We start from the raw sequence: 17099 nt of genomic DNA, 5'->3' as shown, positions 1-17099 counted from the left end.
TGGTACCGACGTAAATGGTCAAACAAATTAGTTGTGTTACCTCTGGTTGTGGCAACAGATGCAAAGCACTGTCGACACAGAACACATTTTTGGTCAATATCATCCTTCTTGTAGCTGAAATAATTCCAGATAACTGACGTTGCTTTTCTTTTTGGCACCATGTCTTCATTTTCAGTGAATTTCTCTTGTTCGTTGCTCATTTTTTTCAATGTTGTTACCGGTGACTCACTCCATGTGCAGGGGCGTGGTCTGCTTTGGCACACTGAATTAGAACTAATGTGATTGGTGGATCGCTGCGCATGCACAGTCTGCATGCACAGTGTGTGTCAGGTACCCTTGAAATTAGATGGATTAATTTGCCTCAGACATAACAGGCCCTGCATGTTACTATTGCGCACATGTACATCATGATGGTGATGCTCAAAAGATATATCGTGCAGCTCTAGTTCATAACCAAATTACTTCATACCTAATGACATTTCCCTTAGCCTCAGGGCTAATTTTCAAATGTTAGCATGCTAACAGACTAAACCAATGGTTCTCAAACTAGGGGGCAGAAAGCCACTGAAGGGGGGACAGAGTTAATAGGATTTACGTAGGGAAGATAAACAAACATGAGTTTTACAGTGCTATCGGGTTGACCTTGTTAACTAAAATTAATTTGGATCCTTTTTGTATTAGTTGCTTACTGTATGATTATTGCTGTGGGAAGGGGGGCATGACTTTTCTGGGGGAGCTTTTAACCCCTCATTTTCACAAGCCCTGTATACTTATGAGTCAACCTGAAGTCTATTCATTCTCATCGAAGCCTCTGTGTAAAAGTAACAGGATCACACAAAAGTTACTGAACAGATTTACATGAAAATTGGATGGAGGATGGGTCTCCGCCCAGAATAGACCCCATGACAAGGATCCAGGAATTTTCTCTCACTTTCTTAAAACATTAGATAGGGCGTTTTTCGACAGTTGTATTAATCTCTCAGGGAATAATTCATGGATCTCGATGGAAGATCTGGTGTTTTTGGGTAGCTAGTATCTATAAGTGAGTACAATTGGTCTTGTTTCTGACCCGTTAATGCTCTATGAGCATATAAAAAGAGAGAATAGCTTGAGATCCACTGTGCTAACCTAAAATGGGAACCATGAGAAACATTAATAAACATTTTCTAGTCAGTGCTGATATTGAGTGGCTGCAGTTTTGGACACTAGAGAGTCTAACAATGAGATCATTGTCTATGGATGAACAAAAGCCCCTAATGTGAAAGCAGTTCACAAGCACTGATTTAAATGTTTGAGAAAAGACTTGCACTCAGGCAGAGGCCCAACCGCATGATTTATCCAACAAGCCATCGATTTATATCCGTTCAAGTGGCTGGCACACAAAATCAAGTGCATCTCAAGTAGCTAATGTTTTTAGAGTGGCTGTCTGAAAGATTTCCCGCCTGCTGTTGGATAATTTCCTAGAATTGTTCATATCAATTTTACTGAGTGAGTCTTCTCGCAGTCACTGAATGAGCCTGACCTTCTCACTTTGGTCGATAAATTCAATAACCGGACATGCCTTTCTTCCTATTTTCTGTGGATTTATGACATGTTTAAGCGTGGATATGACTTTCTTCAGGTTGAAGATACAAGCACACTTGACTTGGATGGTGTATCTGCTTTAATTCAGAAGACTTTAGGGTCAGGCCTCTTCTTCTGATATTGCTCAGTTATACCAAAAAATCCCAGAGGAAAGTTCTGTCCAGGCTCACTGTAACTAAGCCTTTCCAAGCTTTGAAACTAAGTCACAGCCAAATCAATTTGCTTAAAAACTGTGTGTCAGCGTGTGTTAGCATGCGCGTGTGTGTGTGAGATGGACTACAAACTTGGCTGTTCACAGTCACAGAACAGCCTGAGTGTGAGTGAGTGTGTGCGTGCATCTCAGAGCTCTTTAAGCGTGCTCGAGAGTGGGCACAGAATACTCGCAGCCCGCCATCGTGGCTCATCGTGGAGCCGAGGGTGGTAGTGTTGCTATGGTAATGGCTGGGGGGGGGGGGGGGGCTCACCGACAGACCTAAGATGAGGTGGGAGTGTGTGGGATGGGAGCGGTATGCAGACAACAGCTGTATTCAAGAATGTTATTCAGATTTCACAAGTTCTGTGTGTCCATGCAGCAGGCGGGGTCTTGTAGACAACAACGCATAATCCGTGTTAATTTTACAGTGTGTATGTTCCTGTTCCCGATAATGACGGTGAAGCAGGGTATGGAAATGAGCTGCTGTCGGAGCTACAGAGATCAGCTGAAGGAGTGCAGCCTGCAGATGCCACACATTTTTTTTTTTATTCAAATGATATGTGTTTCACAGGACAGCCGAGCCAGTGTCTCTGAACTTACTTCAGCTCAGCCGACTGAGACTGTGATTGTATTACTTTGACCAACCACGTTAGGGGTTAATGACTACATGGATGTGTGGTGGCAGGAAACGGGAAACATTGCTTTTAATTAAGAGAAGGGAGATTGAAGAGGCCAAACAGGTGTTTACCACAAATCAATATGTGTATTTCAATAATGGATCAAATGACTGTGTGTGTTCTAAAGGGTGAGGCTTGTAGTGACTACCAGAGAAATATCAACCAGACTCAGCAGTTATTCTCAGCTCTACTCAGCCTTTTAAGCACCTTTCTAGTCATTTTGAATTTCTGGCCCACAGCTATTTTGGTAAAATTTGGCGTGTTTTTCATATGCAGTAGGCAGTTGTTAGCAAACATGCTCTGTGTAGCCTCCTGTACACCACCTGCTCAGCGCCAACCGACCGACCGACTGATCAGCGGAGACCAAACCAGAGCTTAATGTAGAGTGAATATCATACTTGTATCCATCATGCGAGCACAAGCAAATGCTACCATAGCTTCACGTCTTCTGGCATGTAAATACACCTACAACAGCTTTACCCCACCTGCATAGCTGCTCCAGCTTTTCAGCTGCCGGTCGGCCTTTTTGTGTCTCTTTGAGAATTCTCGCTAGGAGTTCAATGTCGTTTGAGTGTCTTTATATTCCTTTGAAAGACTTCCTCTACACCTACTTCTTCTTTTTCGTCCGCTTAATTTTCCTCTTAGTCTTCTTAATTTTCTACACTTCTACACACTTCTTCTTCCTCTGATTTTGCGTCTTATTCTTTGTCGTCTTCTTCTTCATCTTTTTCTTCTTCTTCTGTGTCTTCTAAGTATTTTTCTTCTTCCTTGTCTTCTTGTTTTTCATTTTCTTCTTCATCTTCTTGTTACCCTTCTTCTTAATCTTCTTCATCTTCGTCTTATCATTCCTCCTCTTTGTCGTCTTCTCCGTCACCTTCTTGGCCGTGTTTGTCATCTTCGTTGTTGTCTTCTTCTTCTTCCTCATCATCATCATCTTTTTCTTCTTTTTTTTCTTTGCAAACCAGCTACCACTTATGCCACCAAATGGCCTGGAGGGGTGAACAAGCAATTTTTATTTTGTAACTGGAGCATGTTGGTGGGCAGCACGCCAATGTTCACACACACACAGAGCAAAAGTTGGCAGATACTGACATTGTCATAACACGTCCTATATCCTATTGTATTTGTTTTCTATCTCTACCAGCTCTGGCCATAGATAGTGAGTAAATACATTTACCTTTTTTGATGCTGCTTATAATCAGAAGCTATACCAAGACGTTTACATACCACAGTAATTCAGAAAGTTCACTTGTGTTTATCAAGTTCTGTTTGCCCTGGCTATGACTCAGATTAAAGTAAGATTATCTGCATAAGATGCATGACAGCACTCTAAATGAATGAAAATGACTTTACCGAGTTTCCACACGGAGTCGCACCGAAATATAATTTTATATTCGAGCATTGCCGACAGCAGTAAACCAGAATTTAAAGAGCTCATAAATAAATTTTGCCTTGGTGCCTCATTCACTGTCCACGGAGGATTGTCGGTTCTCTCCCCTAAGTGATATCTCCCGTGTAAGAACATTCGGTTTCTAGATAATAAGAAGTGTTGTATGATAATAGATAGTGAGTGAATTGTCTTGGGCAATATTCAAGTTCACTCAAGTTCATAAAATGTGCGGTATTCCCCTTCAAGTTGCGGAAAAGAATTGCAACATTGTTTTGGATGAGCGCTGAGTCGTTTGTTTCTCTGGGTGTGCCCAACTGACAGTGTTACACATAGTCCATCTTTAGAAATGATACCATGTTACCGTCATCACTCAGTAGTGCACACTTTCGTTAGACTTGTGAACCAGAAACCCTTTAAACTGCTTTAAAACTGAAATGTGACGAATCACTTTTGGCTTTTGTGTCACTGCATAATTTTACAGCCTCTTTGTGTCCAAAACTGCAGCATGAAATCGCAACTAAATGAATTTTTCAGCGACGGCTCACAGTCTCTGGACATGCGTGGGACTGCGCTCGAAGAATGATTGTTGTTTTTCTCTGCAGTGCTCCTTCGCTGCTCTCCTCTCTCATTTCTCACCTAATGCTGTTTGCAGGATCTGCTCTGCACATTGCTTTAACCAGGGGTCATGTGGGGCTGAAGCTGCCATTCGCAGCTCTAGCTCGAGGGGCTTTGGGCTTTATCTCTCCTCGCCTGCACTTCCCTGCGGTTTCCTTCTCTCCCTCTCTCTCGCTGTCTGTCTCTCTCTTTTTTTTTTTTTTTTTTTGGTACCTGTCTCCTCTGTGAGGCTTTTCCACACTGTGATGATTCTCTCATGAATTTTTCTCTTTGCTATATATCAAACTGCTACCTCTACATCTCCCCCCTCTCTCTAGCCCTCTGTTTCTCTTTCTCTCACTGCCTTCTCAGCTTCAGAATGAATTTTTGCTTACAGGCAATATGAGTGAAAGTTTGAATTGTGCTGGAAGCAGTGGATAAGACAGCGGTACGTTTGATTGGGTTAGTTATGAATGCAAGAAATAGTTCAGTCAGTCTGAAAATTCAGGTACAATCTAATAGATTATCTTTTTTAAGGATGCATCTCATTGTTTTCATCAGCGATCAGTCTATTTATAATTGTTGATTGATCAGTTAATCGTTCAACAAAACATTAGAAATTGGTAACAAAATCTGAAAATAAGCAATATGTAGAAGCTTGAACTAGATAATGTTTGGTGTTTTTGCTTAATAAATGACAAAACTGTCACTATTTAATCAATTGTGAAAATGGTTGGTGTTTTTGTCACTAGAAATCTCTTTAGAATTGAATTACGTACGGTAATTAGAGCTGCAACAATCGGTAGATTAATCAATTAGTCACTTGTAATGAAGTTATTCACCGACTACTTTGATAATCAATCAATTGCATCAGTCAGTTCAGCAAAAATGTGAAACGTTTGATGGTTTCAGCGTCTTAAATTCAACAATTTCCTGCTTTTCTTCCTCGTTTGCGACAATTAGTGAAGAGTCTTTGAGTTTTTGACTGTTGGTTCGAGAAGGAAGCAATTTGAAGACGTCACTCTGGGCTCAGGGAATTTGTAGTAATCATTTTTCACCATTTTTGACTTTTAATAGACTAAATGATTAATCAAAGTACTTGTTAGTTGCGTCCCAAATGATAATAGATGTTGACTGTAAATAAGAGATTAATTGCAGACTAATTACGCTAAAGATCAGCAAAGGTCAGAGATATTCAACTTGTTCTTTGCTACCACATAAATTCGACAACTGCCTATTTTTATGCCTGTTTTCTTCTAAACGAACTGTGAATGTCATGTTACCATAAATACGATTTAGCTCTTAAAGTGCTGACAAATCTATTCACATGGGATTAGCGTTACTGGAAGATTTGGGTGAAATCCAGAAGGTGATTCAGTTTTATTTCCCGTCAGGCTAAAATTGCCAATCTGGCAAAGGATGACGGATTAAGATCACTGGAGCAACAACTAATGGTTTCAATGAGAGGTCTCCCACAAGGAAAGCTCAGCCCAACGTTATGGCGCTTGTGAGAATTACTTATCCATGTTAGTCATAAAGAAGTAATCCTTTATTTATCGAGCTGTAATAGACTCAAACCATGCGATGTGAGGCGGAGCTGAAGCAGTTTAAATCTCTCTCTCCCCATCACATTCGGATTATTACAAAGTTTGTGGGAGAGAGAAAGACGGCCATTGCTTTCCCTCCCAATCGTTAAATCTCTGCTCTTTAAATGTCTCTCTCCATCTCACTGTAGGTCGGCTTCCTGAAGACGCAGCACCGGTATGAAATAGTGTTCACCCTGCCCGTGGTCCCAGCCCTGGCGAAGGATGTGTGTCCAGCACCGGTGCCCAGTCCCCACCTCCGTATCACTGATATCACACCAGCACCGGAGGGTAAGAGATCATGAGGGGATGAGACAAACTAAACATCAGCAGGTTGTCGAACTTCATAAGTTGCGGAGCTCCTTTTAGATGCAGAGCAGAAATTTTCAAACAAGAAAATGCAGGAACTTTCTTCAGGGACCGACCTTTGAGGGAACTCTGTGTTTCCACCACAGGGACCAGAGTCCAAAATAAGTTATGGGGACATTACTTTACGCCCCAAAAAGTCCCTGCCCAGGGGGGTAGAACTTTACAAAGAACAGGAACTTAAAAAATCTGCAGCCATAAACCAGTTTGTGTTTTGTTCATTGTGCTTTGAGTCAACACATCATCTTAGATTTAGAGAAGGAAGCAGACAAGGCAGCAGACAACAGATGAAAGACGGTTGCATGCAAAAATGACATGTCAAAACAGCCGTTGGCAGACTGACTCCCCTCTGCCGAATCTTTAGATCACAGAGAAAAGCAGAGAACAACGTGTGAAGGAACCTTTTAGCTCTTTAAAAAAGTAATTCCTGTGGCTAAATGTTCCAGGTACCTCGGGTGGAAACACGGTTAAACTTTGGTGGTAAACCTAATAGTTAGTAACTAAACCTCACCCTTATAGAGGGGCACCTGTCCCCTCTATGCACACCTGTAGTTTTGTGGACAGTACTCAAAAATGTTGTCAACATTAGAAAGGCAATCCAGGCACTCCAAAAAAGAAAATATCAGGAATTGAGGAACGAAACACTAAAATGCCTTTGAAGGTCTTTGAAGACCTTATAGTTGAACATGTTGCATTGTTTTATTGATTGCTGTTTTAATGATTTAGCTGCAAGAATAAAGGCTTGTGTTGTCTTAAGGGGCGTTCAGACCGAACGCGATAGACGCGAATGGAGCGGCTACTCTACATTGAAAATCAATGTAAATGGCGCGATTACACGCGATTCAGGCGACATCGGCGCGAATGGAGCGTCTGGCGCGGCGCGAATGGAGCGTCTGGCGCGGCGCGAATGAAGCGTCTGGAGCGTCTGAAGCGTCTGGAGCGTCTGGCGCGGCGTGAATGAAGCGTCTGGCGCGGCGCGAATAAAGTTGAAAATATCCAACTTTTCAAGCGGCATCGCGCCGCGACATCCAATCAGCGACGAGTTCAAGCCGACGACGTCACTTCCATCACGTACGGTTGTTTACGGTTGCTCAGGGCAACGGTGGAGGAGAAGCTAGTTGTAGCTCACCTCAGACAGATGGACAGGCGCTCCACAGCTGAGATGCAGCGCCTGTAGTTGGTGTCCAGGCGGGAGATCCTGGCACCGACCCGAGCTAACAGGTCCTCGAACTGGGCTCCAGTCAGCCTGAGCTACCGCTGGAACCGGTCGTCATCCAGATGGAGCTCCTGGAGGAGACAGTGAAATTCCCCCAGCTCTGTGTGTCTTCGGAGGACTTCATGAACCCAGACACGACGGCGGGTGGTTTTCCGGCGTTTCTGGGACTTGTACAGCAGGTACAGTACAGCAACGGTGGTGATATCAGCCATGATAGACGTGGAAAGACAGCGGGTTGAGAAATACCGGTTCAAAAATGAGCGGGCAAGCGGGCAAGCGGGCAAGCGCGAATGAAGCGAATGACGCGAATAGTCCAAAATGATCACGCGGCGCGAATGGAGCGTCTGGCGCGGCGCGAATTAAGCGTCTGAAGCGATTGTATTCGCGTCTATCGCGTTTGGTCTGAACGCCCCTTTACTCATTTCTTGGTATTTTCTTTTTGGGCCTTCATTGCCTCTGCAATCACCCTTTTCTCCCCTTTTCCCAGAGCATCCTATATAAAGTTTGCCTACATTCTGTTAAGTAGAGCAACCAGGCATCCTCTCTTTCTGGCTGTCAATACTGTTGAAGTTGAAAATGGTATTTTAGGAGATTTCTTCAGATTTGGTACAAATGTCCACTATGACACAAAGATGAACTGATTATAATTTAGCAGCCAGTGGTCAGAAGTCAACGTGACCTCACAAAACACTTTTTTTTTTCCAAGAATTAATGTAATAATTACAACAAAACTAGACACAAATGTTTGACAGGATTAAACTATTAAGTCAGGATACTTGATGTTCAAAAGTAGAGGCAGTAATTCTAGTTTAAGGCTTCAGAAAAAGAACAGTAAAACAATGTATTGAATTTTGGTAGAAAATACAGAACTGTTGTTGTCTGGAGCTTGCTCACACACACAGATAGCTCTGATTGTTTAGTTGTACTCTGACCTGGATGCTAAATTGATCTCCTGCTGAGCCACTCTGTCCAATTTGTCCTGATGCTTGCTGGTCGTGCATCTGTGTTTAGGTGTTTTGTAGGGTTTGTATTTACGTGGCTGCAAACCAGTTTCTCTGTAACAGATAATATAGATACTTTGAACTTTGGACTTGAATCCCTTCCCACACTTTGTACTAAATGTATCTGGCAAGGCAACGTTATGATGCCAGCATGCTGCGTTTGGATCTATTCCCTCCTCAGTACAAGTTTTTATCTGATCCCGCTCAGCTACATACGTTAAAACATGAATTCTGGCTTTAATAGACAAATACAAAAAAAAAAAACGGTTGAGTATGTTTTTATTGCAGGCAGACATGAGCGAAATACTTCGCAAGTTACTCTCAGCGTCATTGTTTCGGGCTGCTCTGAGTACCAGATGGCCGAGGATTAGAGCCGCAGACAGTTCAGATAGTGTTAGCTCAGCAATCCGTCTCTGAGGATTCATAAAAACAAAACTGACTTTCAACCTCATGTTTTTCTGTTGAATTCCTGTCACGTTGTGCTGTTAAAAGTGGTAAACCCCCAAATGCCATGAACCTGCCCCGGATAAAAGAAAGCTTTTTGTCAGAAGAGTAGCAGCAAACGTCCAGACACTAAACCTTCTCATTTAGGCTAAAGGTTATCCTCTAATATTTCTGGGAGTCGTGCCCACTGAAGGCCTGTAACTGAAGCAGGTTATTGACCTTTAGGTACTATCCCACCCTTTATGTTACACTGGGTCGGGAGCTGTGTGCGAGTTTAGTCGCGTTTTAACATATTTTTTACTCATCTCTCGGCTGTGAAAAAGTGATTCCCATCATGTTTTCTTTTTTCTTCTCTTCACTGCGCTGGCAACAGTCTGATCCATGTTCATAACGTCGCCTCACACGGGGGGAGACAAAGAACAAATCTGCAATAAAGAAGAAATCTTATCTTCTTTTTTTTTTTTTTTTGCTGTTTGTGTTTCTCAGGAGGGCTGAAGGTGACGTGCGAGTACATGGCCCAGCAGGAGGGAGTACTGTGTGAGGAGGTGCTGCTGCTGAGCGAGACCAACGAGGACGTCTGTGTTAGAGTCAAAGTTCACGCCAGAGTCATGGGTGAGGTTACTTTACCAGTGTGATAAATGATAATAATCTCATGTCCCTGTGGCTGTATGTAGAGTACACATTGCATCACACTGCAGCCTGTAGATGACCTTTTGGGAAACTGTGTGCGAGTTCCCACACCGCTCGCTTTCACGTGTAATTTCACTTAGCGTATAGAAAAGCTTAAAGGAAACGGAAATAAGAAAAAAAAAAGTTTAATATTGCAAAAGGGGGTCAAAGAGGTCAAACACTTTGTTCATCCATGGAGACAAAGATGCGTCGTCTGAAGAGATGAAAAATAGCAGCAGATGAATTTGACATCGGATCAGCGCTGCAATGGAGAGGCTGTGAGCTTCCTCAAATTAACCGAAGAACAAACAAACAAATGACACCTAAAATGTAAGTTGTGAGCTTGTTGTTCCAAAATGGGAAGCAGCAGTGTTCGTGATATATTTGGTGTTCGAGTGGTTTAAGTTGTGAGGACACCAACAGCGAGCGAGTTAGCGGGTGGGTAACATGAAACAAGAAATGCTAATGTATAAAACAGATGAAGCTGTAGGAAATCGCAACAATCTCACCTGAAATGTGTAAAATTATGAAGAAACCATCCACTGAAAGATGAACTTTCCAGGCCCCGCCTTTTCTGACATTTTCAGCAAACAAGATTCTGAAAAAATCACAAATCGTGAACTTGGACCTTTTTAGAAAATCTCCACTTTTGAGGTCATTCAGCCAACTCCTGATATTCCCCTAACAGAAGTAGATGAACGAAAATGTCAATTTGCAGTTGCTTTTGCCAACTTTCTTTTTATTATTCAGTTACAATTTGCGTTCAATTTTGACCCCACTGAACTGATGATCCATTATCCCTCATCACGTATATCACTTCTTCAGAGTGCAAGGGACTCCTTATCAGAAAACCAGAGTAATTTAGCAGTTAGCTGAATTTAAGTGGCTTGTAACTTACACTTTTTTGGAGATTGAAACCCACGCCAAGCACGGACACCAAAGACAGAAACACTCTGAAGCAGCCACACAGTCTTTAGAAGAGACCGTGATGCCTTTTTTATCTTCATAGTAAGACAGCAGCTAATGATTATTTCCACGACTCATCCTTTAATCTGACATTACTTATCTCAGTTAATCACTTGATGTATAAAATAAAAAAATAAAAAATCTTTTTAAGTTTACTACAGCTGACCCCCAACACCTTGGAATCTCTTACTTCTGGCTTTTTGAGATTTAAAGGAGGACTTCCAATATCTTCCTGTGTGCTGCTGCCCCCTGCTGGTGACTCTCTGCTCTTTCACCAGCACTTTGTTTATCACCAACAGCCCTTAAAATTGGAAGCTTAATGTGGTTTATGGTCGTTAATACAATGAAAACACATGATAGAAATGTGTTTTAAAATCTCCGGAGCACCCAAGTACCCCAAGGAGGCATGAAATCCTTGGTAGTCCCGCTCAAATGATAGTTTCTTCAGGTGTAAGACAGTAAATACAATCAGCTCTCTTAAACTGTTCTTGTTGTGTTGTCTGCCATAGAAAAGCCCCCTTAATGAATCTGCATTTCCTCCTCTTAAATCAGTGTCGGGAAGACATATCTGTGTCAGCAGATGGAGAATTAGGTAAAGGGGGCGTCTCCGTATGTAAATATAGTACAAGCAGTGTGTGCATTTCTTCGTGTGCATGCATGCGTGTGTTGGAGGATGAACAGCGGTTGTGTTTGCCGAGCGTTTATTTTTACACACAAAGCGTAGCCAGATCATCTGTCCAGATGTGTGTGTGTGTGTGTGCGTGTGTGTGTGTGTGTGTGTGTGTGTGTGTGTGCGTGCGTGTAATTGAGGGCTGGCTGACAACCAGATCAAAGGATTAAGCTCTGCCTCCACATCTGCTCTGACTCTTAGCCATAGTGCTGCGTTTAGATCAGTGATATTGTACTACTGCTGTTCAATATGGTCTGAATACACCACTGCTAAAGCAAACATTTTTAAACTGACTATTAGATCAATTGGTTCTGGCTTCTTTACTCCTCTATCACATTAAACTTAATATTTTTGGGTTGTGAACGAAACAAGACATTTGATATAATCTCAGTAATTGTAAGTTGCAGCCCTATGTCAGCCTCTTAACATCTTTGACGTTGTGTTAATTATGATTATTAGTTCTGAAGCAGTAGATAAAATATTTGCAGGGAAAAAAGAAATATTTCAATAGTCGCTGAATCATTATTAGTCTTTCACTGAGCAAAAATACCCACATTTTTGCATTTCCTGCTCCTCAGATGTGAGTATTTGAAGCTCTACTAGATTTGAAATCATTCTAAACTAACTATTTTGGGGTTTTTGGATTTTTTGTTGGACAAAACAACCGATTGCCGCTAATTTGGACATTTTTCAACAATTCAGAGATGAAACAATTAATTTAAAAATAATAGAATGAGTAATCGATACTGAAAAGAGTCATTAGTTGTTGCCCTAAAGATGATGAGTACGTTTATATAATCCTGAAAAACATTAATGTCGACCTGCACAGTGATTCCTCTCAGTCTGGTACATAGTGGTGCGGGGGAAAAGCATGTTTGCATTGGCCGGGAATCGAACCCGGGCCTCCCGCGTGGCAGGCGAGAATTCTACCACTGAACCACCAATGCATTTGTGAAGGCAAAAGGGGCATTCTGGAGATTTGATAGTGAGTGAGGCTCAAAGTGGTGCACTAGGGAAGCTAAAAAGAACATTTAAAATGTGTAATTTGGGCCGTTTATTGACTGGAGATCACTGTGAAAGGTTTCTGGATAGGAAACTAATGTTTTTTTTGTTTGTGTTAAACTCGATATTTACCTAAACTGATGTGCAGGAGTCACTATGAGCAGGAGCTGAAGAGGGTCATCTGTTTGTAACGGCACAGGGTGAATAGTTTTAACACCAGTGATCATTCCTTGTGTTGCGCTCTGCAGCTTTTCAGAGTGAAGACGTGTGAATGGGAGGTTTCTGTGGCCCACATGGAAGGGGAGGGTCTTAGACTGCACGTAACCCGATACTTCCTCATCGGAGGGGGTCGAGGGGGACCGCTGCCCTGAGCTGAGCGCCTCAGTCGGCTCTTTGTCCCACGCCGTGCACACGCTCAATGGATTATACTCCTGCAGTTTTGACAATATTAGACTGTAAACTTTCATTTGAAAACACACAACCAAGTTTGGTTCAGTCGAGCCAGAACATGTGCATCATTTTCAACCCTCACAGATTTCGAGAAACATGGCGTTCTTCTTTGTTCGTGTCTCAACTGAAAGCTTGTCCACACAAGCAAAATAATTGGCAAGCGGCAGCTTTCTTTGGCAGGTGTTCACAAAAGACAAATTCTGCAGAAGGCAAGGTCAGTCTTGGCCGGCTCTGACTGTCTCCTTGGAGGAACTTGTTCCTCTCCATCTGTTTGGAGACACAGCCCCCCTCCTGAGCAAAGAGCAATAAGTTTAAAGTTTCATAAAAGCAAGCTTGACTGCTCTGCTAAGCAGCTCTATATTATTGCTACCACTTCAATGGATTCATTATTTTTAACAAACATTCTCTGTTTCTTTGATTGTATGCTGATGATGATGATGCTGTCCCATATTCACTCGTATGTTGTGGTTTTTATCCACTTTTTATCCGCAAATCAGATCAACAACAACTGGATCTTGCATCATCAGGCTTCCATTTAGATGTAAAATTCATTGTCTGCATCTTCTTCCTGGTGTCTTTCTCTGTCTCTGGTACACATTTGGTTACATTTCTCTGCAGCAATGTGGAGGAATCTCACCTCAAAATCACCTCCAGCGCAGCAGTATACTCCATCAGAGCTTCTTGTCAGATGGTTAATCAGTTTGAAATTTATTCCGAAATGCTAAAAATTAGGTGCGAACACTGGAAAGAAACTGTTGACGTGGCGGTGAAAAAGGCTATCTGACGACTGGCGTTGCACTCCACCTTCAAGTGTCGCCTTAACCAACAGTGAAGTCTTTTATTTTACACATTTCATCACTGCTGTGTTTTTCTGTCCGCTTCTTTCTTTTATTTGTCATTTATTTTATCTTATTGTCTTATCATTTGGGCACATTTTACTGGTTTAAAGTTTTACTACAAAGCACTTTTATAAGTGTGTTCAGAGTGGTGCCTGTTTCTGCTCAATAAACTTTTTTTCATAAACCTTTAAGGAAAAAGGGATCCTAAATAATTAATTACAGTTAGATACTTTCATTAGTTTTTATTTCTTGATAGTAAACACACTAATGGCCGTAGTGTACAAACATTAATCCAACTGCTGGTAATAAAAAACTCTTTGGACGAAATATATAATAAAAATAAATAGTGCACATCACACTGATGCCCCTTTTCAACCAAAGCGACTCAAGTGCTGGTTCTGGTCTGGTGCCAGGTGCTGGCCCAGAGTTGGTTAAAACCTTGTGTGAACTTTTTAAGAACCAGTTTGCTTTTCCAAGGGCATGAGAGCAACCGTAGAGTCGCATCATTCAGTCACTACATGTGTCGAACAAATATGGCCGACTACATCTACTCTTTACAAGTGCTGCAGCTGGATTTGTGTGCCCTCTGTTGGCATCCAAACATGATTGGTCACGTTAAAAGTGTTGGCAGGTGTTCACACTCTGTCTGAAATCTCTCTCTCTCTGTCTCTCTCTGCGCTCCACAGATCGTCACCACGGTACCCCCATGCTGCTGGAGGGCGTTCGCTGCATCGGCGTGGAGCTGGAGTACGACTCCGAACAGAGCGACTGGCAAGGGTTTGACTGAAGCTCAAGCTCCTGCTCCACATCCAGTACACACAAACACACACAGCGTAGAACAGCACACCTACTGAGTCACACACACCCCACACTAGCCATTGTCCTGAATAGAAAACAGTACACACACACACGCACACACACAGATGATTTAGTGCCACGTATTGTGCAGCATGTGATTCAGTGTTCAGTTGTGGATTCAGAGGAAATGGACATAAACATTCCTCCGCTGTGGCGCTCACTGAATGGACAGTTCGTCAGTCTGCTTTCCTTCCACTCCTCCAGCTCTCCCGATGACGCCGTGATGTTTCCCGTTGTGTTTCCCAGTCTGAGCCTCTAGAGGGCAGCAGCGCTCTGCCAATCTCTGGATCAGTGCAGCCTTAGATCCTTCTCACTGCCTCTCGTGCTCCAGTTCTCTCTTTCCCTGATGTACACATGGCGTTAAAGTTGAGGGAGTAAACAAGGGCTCTTTTACTCATTAAGCAGCTTGAAGTTGATCCGTAGGAAGCTGTACAAATGTGCACAATTCAGGGAGAAGAGTTGAACTGTAATACCTCTGTGTAACCATTAGGGGTCACCGCAGACCACTGTATTTACTGCTCCTCCTGTCTGAAGGCTTGTCTGGAGCGCTGCTGCAGTGTTCTCCATTTAAAGGAAATATTCAAATATTTCACGAGGTGTAATTCACGAATCTGTCGTTCCTGTTTTCTCCTCAACCTGCCCCTGAACGCATCGACAGAAGTTCTTCTCCGCGTTTTCAAGGAAATCCCAAACCGCATGTGTGAACTTTCTCAGAATGCCTCTCAACATGTTTTCCAGCTATATGAAATTAATCATGTCTTTTTTTTTTCTGTGACTGATCTCTGCCTGATTACGGAACAATTGTGTTAAATAGTGCATCTCGAAAGAAGCATTTTATTTTATATTCTAAGGAATGGACACCAAATTCTGAAGTTTAATGTCCATCTTTGTGAGCACTGAAACGTTTTTCTTGCTACCAGACTTCAGCAAACATATTGAACATTCAGTTTTTCACTGAATTTGAAAAAAAAAAGGAGAGATTTAACCATTGATGCAACATCACTTATAGATGTTTTTGATGGTGTTAATCTGAGCTGAAGCAATACATGAACGATTTGAGACACAGCTTTGCAAATGTGTGGATTTTCTGCATTTTCTTGTCTTTGTAAATGTAATTTCTTTGGGTTTTGGACTCTTGTTCTGGCGAAACAAGACATTTAAAGACGCCACTTTGGGCTTTTGGGGTAGAGCTGCAGCTAACGGTTGTTTTACAGGAACGCTCAATCGATGAGTTGTTGTCAGAAAATGGGGAAAATGTCAATCAGTGTTTCCCTAAGCCCAAGAAGACGTCCTCCAATGTCTTGCTTTGTCCACAATCCAAAGATATTCAGTTTACTGTCAAAGAGGAAAGAAACCAGAAGATTTTTACATTTAAGAAGCTGGAATCAGAGAATTGTAACTTTTTTTTTTCTTAACGTTACCCGTACCGAATGAGCTATTATCAGAACAGTGAGCGGTTAATTTAATACTTGACAACTAATGCATTTAATCAGATTTTCTCAGTGTTTTCTGACCAAACTACTGATCTCCTAATCAAGAATATAACCATGAGATTGATCGGTAGTTGTAATAATCTTGCATTGAAGCGTTTTTTTTCCGTTAAGAAAACCTGCTGCAGCTCGTCCAGAAGAGTTCAGGGGGGGATTTTTTTTCTTTTTCTTTCGGATTCATGAAGCCTTCAGAAGACAGACGCGACTCAAGTGCCTTTCATTGCACCGCCCCGTTTCTCATCTACACAAACTGTACCAACCAGACGACCGCATTGGACCATAAAAACCAGCATCCAGCTGCCTGTTTGTTGTCATCCCAGTGTTAAATCCTGATTCTTCCATCAGCTTCCTTCATACAGGTGTACCTGACTCATTGGTCCTGTCTCAGAGATCAGTGATCACCCTCTCAGCTCTGCTTCACTCATATCTGTACTTATAGAGCAAGTGCCATGATCTGGCTGCACTGTCTCCCTACCACACCCTCCTGTTCGACAATTCCTCCCGTGTGAATCAACATTTTTGTTTTGTTTTGTTTTGTTTTACCCCGACTGAATACATCGGCCTTAAAGGAAAGGACTCCGTGTAATTTCTCTAGTTGGTGTAGATTAAATAGGTTTATTTGATGTTTGCTTGCGCGTATTAAAGTGTCAAGGTCCGGTTTGTTTTCTTCTTGGTGTAAAAACTGAAGTGCTCGATAGGTTACTGTTTCAAGAATGTAGCAGTGTGTTTGTTGATATCTGCCCCCCACCGTGTGTGTGATTTGTATTTTGTTATGTCAAAAATGAATAAAAATGTGTGTATGTTTGAGTTTTGGGACTCGTTTTGTCAGCTCGTGTCAGTTCACGGCAGGAAACACTTGGTGGCAGTCTGCACTGCTGCACCGACACACCTCGGTTGTACAAAATATCTGTTCATGCCAGTGGAGAAACGTTCAGGTTTTACTTTGAATTAATCACACCGACATTCCAGATGAACGTGGCGTTACTTTGGGTTTAATTCGGTTAATTATCTGGTCCGAGCTCGGTGTAGTTTCACCTCGCGAGCATCAGATGTGTTGTTTTTACAGAGCAATAACTAACACGATCAGTATAACTTACTGGAAACACT

At 42.2% G+C, this 17099-nt stretch overlaps 1 protein-coding gene and 1 non-coding gene across 2 annotated transcripts in view; one reads left to right on the top strand and one right to left on the bottom strand.

Moving 5' to 3' along the window:
- The window catches only part of adisspb (adipose secreted signaling protein b), a 36134-nt gene extending 19335 nt beyond the window's left edge, over positions 1-16799 (top strand). The window contains exons 4-6 of the mRNA XM_030431481.1: positions 6174-6312; positions 9535-9660; positions 14331-16799. Coding sequence (XP_030287341.1) covers positions 6174-6312; positions 9535-9660; positions 14331-14431 — 366 coding nt within the window. The 3' untranslated portion in view covers positions 14432-16799. The remainder of the gene's footprint in view (positions 1-6173; positions 6313-9534; positions 9661-14330) is intronic.
- On the bottom strand, positions 12230-12300 carry trnag-gcc (transfer RNA glycine (anticodon GCC)). The gene has a single exon. It is a non-coding gene; the product is annotated as a tRNA-Gly (tRNA).
- Positions 16800-17099: the final 300 nt, after the last annotated feature.

This window comes from Sparus aurata, chromosome 10 (genome assembly GCF_900880675.1).
Source record: "Sparus aurata chromosome 10, fSpaAur1.1, whole genome shotgun sequence".
In the NCBI taxonomy this organism is placed as follows: Eukaryota; Metazoa; Chordata; class Actinopteri; order Spariformes; family Sparidae; genus Sparus; species Sparus aurata.
The sequence above is the reverse complement of the archived record's forward strand: the minus strand, read 5'-3'. Positions and strand labels throughout refer to the sequence as shown.